At 40.0% G+C, this 6,710-nt stretch overlaps 1 protein-coding gene across 1 annotated transcript; it reads left to right on the top strand.

Moving 5' to 3' along the window:
* Positions 1-3,180: 3,180 nt before the first annotated feature.
* Calhm4 (calcium homeostasis modulator family member 4) lies at positions 3,181-6,315 on the top strand. The gene is made up of 2 exons (XM_052162922.1): positions 3,181-3,741; positions 5,929-6,315. The coding sequence occupies exons 1-2, from the start codon at positions 3,181-3,183 to the stop codon at positions 6,313-6,315; spliced, it is 948 nt and encodes a 315-aa protein (XP_052018882.1).
* The last annotated feature ends 395 nt before the right edge of the window (positions 6,316-6,710 follow it).

Here is a 6,710-nt window from a genome sequence, read left to right as displayed (position 1 = left end):
AAACTCACCATACCTGAAGACTGGATTACTTAGGAGATTCAGTGTTCTTAATACTGTGTCTAGCAGACAGGAACCATGCAGTCACTGTTCATTAAACTTTTTTTAATCATTTTTAATGATGTATCTGATCTCATTTATACTGTAGTTTTGTCTTTTCTCATCCTCTTGTTTTTATTTATTCTCTCCTTTCCTACAAAAATTCTATTTTTATACATAGGATATCTAGTCTTAGTGAGCATACTTAAAATGTTTATGGTTTATTGAGACATATTTTACACACAGTTTGATAAGTATATAGATCAAGTTTTTAATCAATGTAATTAATACTGTTATCTCCCTGTTCTATGTTTATCTATCTGGTATCCATTAATTAGAAGGCCAAATAATAAGCTATTAGTATTTTCCCTATGAACCAGAGGTCAAATGCTAGAGCTATTACCTTATCTAATGCTCACATACTGAGTTAATATTTTCTGCCCCAAATTAGCCATTCCAAGGTTGCAGATGTATAGGGATAATCTCTATGCCCCAAAGCCCACTAGATTTACTTAAAAGCCAAACTTCAGTGTTCTCCTGATCTGCCTTATCTTTCCCACAGATATCCCAGTAAAGGTTCTGGTCTAGGCTTTCTCTTCCTTCTCCTACCTTCTGACCCAGTTTGAAACTTCCTGGTGTGACCTTGCTTGGCATTCCCTGACCTGGTGTCCCGGGGAAAAAAAAAGAATAAATCTTTTGATAGCATATGCCACAAATCCAAACACTGCAGGCAGAAAAGTATACCTCTCAAAAGTTTTCTTCTTTCTTTACAACCCCTCTCTTCTTATTCCTCTTTTCCTATTTTTCTTAGAAAGCACCAATCTATTTATATTTTCTAGAGTTTGTTGTTTTGAGACAGGGTCTGTCTATAGTCCTTGCTGGCTGTCCTGAAACTCACTATGTAGACCAGGCTGGCTTTGAACTCACAGATCCACCTGCCTCTGTATCTGCCTCTTATTATTATTATTTTTTTTTTTGGTTTTTTGGATTTGTTTTTTTTTTAGAGACAGGGTTTCTCTGTATAGCCTTGGCTGTCCTGGAACTCACCCTGTAGACCAGGCTGGCCTCGAACTCAGAAATCTGCCTGCCTCTTTCTCCCAGAGTGCTGGGATTACAGGCATGCGCCACCACTGCCCGGCCTGTATCTGCCTCTTAAATACTGGGATTAAAGGCTTGTGCCCCATACCTGGGTATATTTTCTAGAGTTTTATATAAAGAACAGCATACATAGTTATTTTTCAGTTTTTCTTCTAGAAAATTATTCTTAATCTATTATCTATCTATCTATCTTCTATCTATCTATCTATCTATCTATCTATCTATCTATCTATCTATCTCTTTGAATCTGCTGGGAGCAATAATATTGGCTATAAACCAGCTTGTTAATTCATCTGATGGACATTTGGGCTGCTTTTACTTTACAGCTTTTATGAAGGAAGTTTCTATGGCTATTCAGGTTAAGTATTCACATAAATTCTTGTATTTACATGTATTCTTTCCTTCATCTATTAACAAATAACTAGAAGATATGAACAGTATATGGTGGGGATAGATAAACTTTTTAAGAAAACCACAATTTTCCAAATGAACTTGACATTCCTGTCATCAGTGTGTGAGAACTCCAGCTGTTCTACATTCTCAGCAACATCTGGTCGGTTAATATTTTCAATATTCTTGGTAGATATGTAATGATACTTCATTATAATAATATATTGTTGTATGTTATTGTAATATTACATATATACATAGAATATATAAGTGTATGTATATATGTAAATAGGTAGATATAATATTACATATTATAATAATATCTAGTTCTATGTTTTTGAAATAAAAGTAACAGCCTCAACCCTGACAAAGAGAATTGTTAAGTATTTTGAGCTCCCCATTATCTGTGCTCTGAGGTCTGTCCTCAGAGTCCATCTATCTTTTGCTGAAATACATCCTTTTGTGATCCTCTCCATGAGGATCTCCATGTGTCTCTGTGCTTTTGTTTCGCTCTGTCTTGAATGATGCCTTGCTGCTACTGAATCCCCTGCTGACACAGTGTTTTCTGCTCTTCTGTTGTCACTGGTCTCAACGCTTCTCTAGGTCTATTGTCATTTTGTGGTGCGATATCTACTTTTGCTGTCTGGAACCTTTTAAGACTATCTCTGTTTGATGAGTCCAGATATGGTTTTCTTTTTATACTGCTTAAAACAGCAACCTTCTTCTACGTGAAAGCTTTTTTTTTTTTTAAAGTATTGCTTCTCTACTAGCTTTTTTCCTTTCCTTTCAGGTTTCATCTATCTTCTGTGTCCTCAGTTGCTTTTTGAACTACGTTGTCTGTCTGTGTTGTACTTTTACTCTCAGTTCATTAGTGACACATTTCGGCACACTCAGCTGAGGGTTTGAGAATGAAAATGTATAAATCCTATCAACTCCCGGTTACATAGAAATTGTTTGGTAAAGAATCAGTAATTAAGCAGCAAATGACTTCCATTTGATCATTTTATTTAGTTAAAGCTACAAAACTATTTGAAATGTCACATTTTCATATAACCAAAGGATGTAAAAATAAGTTTGCAGTTTAACTTTTATATCAACATATAGCAATACTCTACTGACAAATATCTCTGTTTTGAGGAAGCTCCCTTATTCCTGGCTTCTTGTTTGTTTGTTTTAAACCGTTTGGGACCTCCTAGAAATTTTGGATTTCTCTAATATTTGATACTTTCCATCTCTCTGTGTTTTGTAATGCTTAGTCCGGAGAATCTGTTTATCACTGAGATAAGAGTGTCTCTGTTTTGCTTCCTAGGCTGTGTTGTCTAAAGCTTAACATTTTCCGTGGTACAAAGAGGCTCCTGGAAAGATGGAGAGGGTGTGCCTGGCAAGTGTGCTGTGGTCATCCCTGATGAGACCCTGCGAAGTTCTCTTTCCAAGAAAACCGAGATCCCTTCCCTTTCTCCCAGCTACGATCTAGTGTCAATTTATTAGCTCGGGATTTGCAAGTATATGAGAAGAGTCTACAACCCTTTAAACACACAAGGATATCGGGTTACTTGACACAACCAGTTAAACCAGTGCAATCCTATAAAATGGTCACAGCTGGTAGACTCTAGCCTTCAGAAAGAGCCACCAGTTGGTTGTGTCCGAGCTTCCACGATGAGCCCAGATCTCAACTGTATTTCGTCTTCTCTGCTCAGAAGCGAACCGTGCATCAATTCTTTGATAGCGATTTTGACCGCTTGTGGACAGCAACTGTTCTCTTCTTACACGTTCAGTTGTCCGTGTCAAGCCGGAAAAAATTTCTATTATGGTTCAGCTTTTCTCGTGGTCCCTGCCTTGATCCTTCTGATTGCTGGCTATGCTCTACGAGGCCAAATGTGGACAGTGGCCAGCGAGTACTGCTGCTGCAGTTGTACCCCTCCGTACCGGAGAAGCAGCCCTGTGGAGAGGAGGTTGGCCTGCCTCATGCTCTTCGACATCACTGGGAGGGCTCTGGTTGCTCCCCTGACGTGGCTGACGGTGACCCTGCTGACAGGGACCTACTATGAATGTGCGGCAAGTGAGTTTGCCTCTGTGGACCAGTACCCGATGTTTGCTAATGTCACTCCTAGCCAACGGGAAGAGATGCTAGCTGGATTTCCGTGCTACACGTCAGCTCCCTCTGATGTGATTCCAGTAAGAGATGAAGTGGCTCTTCTACACAGATACCAGTCACAAGTAAGTTTATGACCTCCCCCTGCAACCCTCCTCCCCTGGGCCTACTATTCCAAACTTGTTTCATTCTCTAGGAACATTTCGAACATATCGCAGGTCTACCGTTTCTCATATTATCTGAATTCACTGGTCAGCTGCATGCACATGGATAGGAAGGATGTCAGGGTTAGCCTGTTTCACTTAGGTTACTTTACCTTAGTTTTGATGTTGTGGCTTTTTTTTTTTTCATTTATGTTCTGTATGCATTTTTTTTATTCGATGTATTTTTTATTTACATTTCAAAATGATTTCCCCTTTTCTGCCCCCCCCCACTCCCCGAAAGTCACATAAGCCCCTTTCCCTCCCCCTGTTTTCCCATCCACCCCTTCCCAATTCCCTGTTCTGGTTTTGCCCTATACTGCTACACTGAGTCTTTCCAGAACCAGGGGTGTTGTGGCTTTGTTTTTTTAAGCTGTACTTCTCCATATTTTGCGTTCCTAGCTGTGAAAGGAAGATCATAATAGAATCTATCACTTAAATGGTTGTGGATGGGAAAACGAACTAACACGTGTAAGCTCATGACTATACTTAGTCTCTTAAAAAATAGTGAATTTTAGTAGTATGACAAATATTATCAGAGCAGTGCTGTATCATTAAACCTCATTTTCCTGCATGTTTTCACATTTGTGTTCTTCTATACTTAAAATCTTTTTTCTGAAATTACAAGAAGACCAATTTTGTTTTCAAAATCTCCAGTGGTGATTCTAAATGTAGTCCGTACATGCACCGATTAATGTCAGACAGATGGTGAAGGAGGAAGACATGAGTCTACAATACTTTAAGGTTAAATTCCAGTAGTGCAGTTTTATATTTTGGCAAGAAAAAAAATCCATGACTTTCTCCAAGGGATGAATTAAAACATATCTTCAAAGCACTAAACCTTAAAGCACTGATTGCAAAGGTTTCTATGGATTTTGGCCTCTTATCTTTCAGTTATTCAGACACTGTTTGTTTAGAAAAAGTAAAATCAGCCAGGCAGTGGTGGCTTACACCTTTAATCCCAGCACTTGGGAGGCAGGGGCAGGTGGATTTCTGAGTTCGAGTCCTGGTCTCCACAGTGAGTTCGAGGACATCCAAGGCTATATGGAGAAATCATGTCTTGAACTACCCCTCCTCCCCCAAAATAAAAAGAAAAAAGAAAGAAAAGAAAAGAAAACGAAAAATAAAATCAACACGCAGAATCCTTAAATGCTGCACTAATACCCAGTTGAAGAAAAGTGAGGAAGTTTCCATTAAGATACTATTTGTCACAGTATTTTTTGGGTGGGGGTGGGTGGGTCACTCTTTGTTGTTTGTTAGATTGTACTGATTAATCACAAAACCAGCGCAGGAAGAGGAGCTTGTGAAGGCTTGTAGGAGAAAAGCCAGAGGCAGAAGATGTCTGCGCTGCCCACCTGTGCCTGTACACTCTTAGCTTTACTAGTTGTTACATACTTTTAAAAGAATGATACAGAGGTGAACAAAAGAGTCTACTACAAAAAAAAAATCAGTGTTTAAAATGCAGGAACTAAGTAGTCACAAATAAAGCTAGTTTATTTAAAAAGGAAAACAATAAGGAACTATGAGGTATAGCTTATAGTTGATTTCTGACTTCTTTGGCTACAAGAGATAAGAAACAGAGATAGATGCAGGGAGATGTGTGTGTGTGTGTGTGTGTGTGTGTGTGTGTGTGAATACTTGGTAGCAGGTCACTGAAGTCCTTGGGAGGCCAGCCATTAGTGTCCATCACAGCGTCATCTTCACCACCATTTATTATCAGATATTAATTAAGCCCCCAACAGACTCATGGGTCCATACCTAATGATCAAAAAGCAAGATTGGGTTATAGGCAGAGGACAAGGTTTAAACATTTTATAAGGTTAATTGGTGGTTTATAGCGTCTATCAGTTCAAGGATGGTATTTAGAATCCATCCCACATTAACAGGTCAGATTCCTTTGTAATATGAAGGCTAGGCTGGAATGGCTTGACCTGTCCTTCTATCACAGATATTTCCATACCAAATGACCATCACTGTATAGTATATATTAAAAAACAGAAGCAAAGATTTTAGCCACATCTTAGTTCTGAGGTCTGCCAGGGTTCCCTCTTACCTCTTGAATATTTGCCATATCAATGATTGGACCCACTAATCCCTGCTGATTATGCGTAGATGCTGGGCTGGATTTTGGTCGTCGTGACAACCATCACTCTCCTGGTCTCCAAATGTCTGGCAAGATGTTGCTCCCCCCTCACCTCTCTGCAGCATCACTACTGGGCCAACCACCTCCACAACGAGAGAGTGCTCTTTAAGCAGGCTGCGGAGGAGCATTCCCGTCTTCTCATTAGACATCGGATCCAGAAGGTGTTTGGCTTCATTCCCGGCAGTCAAGACATTAAGCACATTCGCATCCCTTCATGTCAGGACTGGAGAGAAATCTCCGTACCCAATCTTCTTTGTGTGGGTGACACCTCACAGGGTCCCTATAGCTTCCTTGGAGACAGGGTGGTGGAGGAAAACGAGGAAGACAGACAGGAAGGTATCGAGATGAAACCTTGAGAGCTGCACCTTTCAAGGTTCAAGGTGCCTGATTTTTTTCCCCCACGAGGCTAGAGTTTCAGTACAATCTTTTTCTTTTCTTTCTCTCTGCCGCTTGTGGACAGAAGTCCATCCCAAATCCCATTTCCAAAATCAATAAGTAGAGCGAGAACCTCCCCACCTTTATGCAGTTCGGTCATATGCTTATGACGACTCTTATGCCATGCTGGTCCTTTTTGAATGGGCGTGGAATTTTAAGTCAATTGGAATCTAGCGGTGTTGCTCGCTACCTGTGCAAGCATCAATAATTTGGAGCACCATTTTGTCCTATGCCCATAACAGCTCCCTCAGAGTGCGACTGAGATCGCATGTGATGGCAGGAAACATTTGTCACTATGCTTTTCATAGGGTGACCA

Source organism: Apodemus sylvaticus, chromosome 19 (assembly GCF_947179515.1).
Source record: "Apodemus sylvaticus chromosome 19, mApoSyl1.1, whole genome shotgun sequence".
Taxonomy (NCBI): domain Eukaryota; kingdom Metazoa; phylum Chordata; class Mammalia; order Rodentia; family Muridae; genus Apodemus; species Apodemus sylvaticus.
The sequence above is the reverse complement of the archived record's forward strand: the minus strand, read 5'-3'. Positions and strand labels throughout refer to the sequence as shown.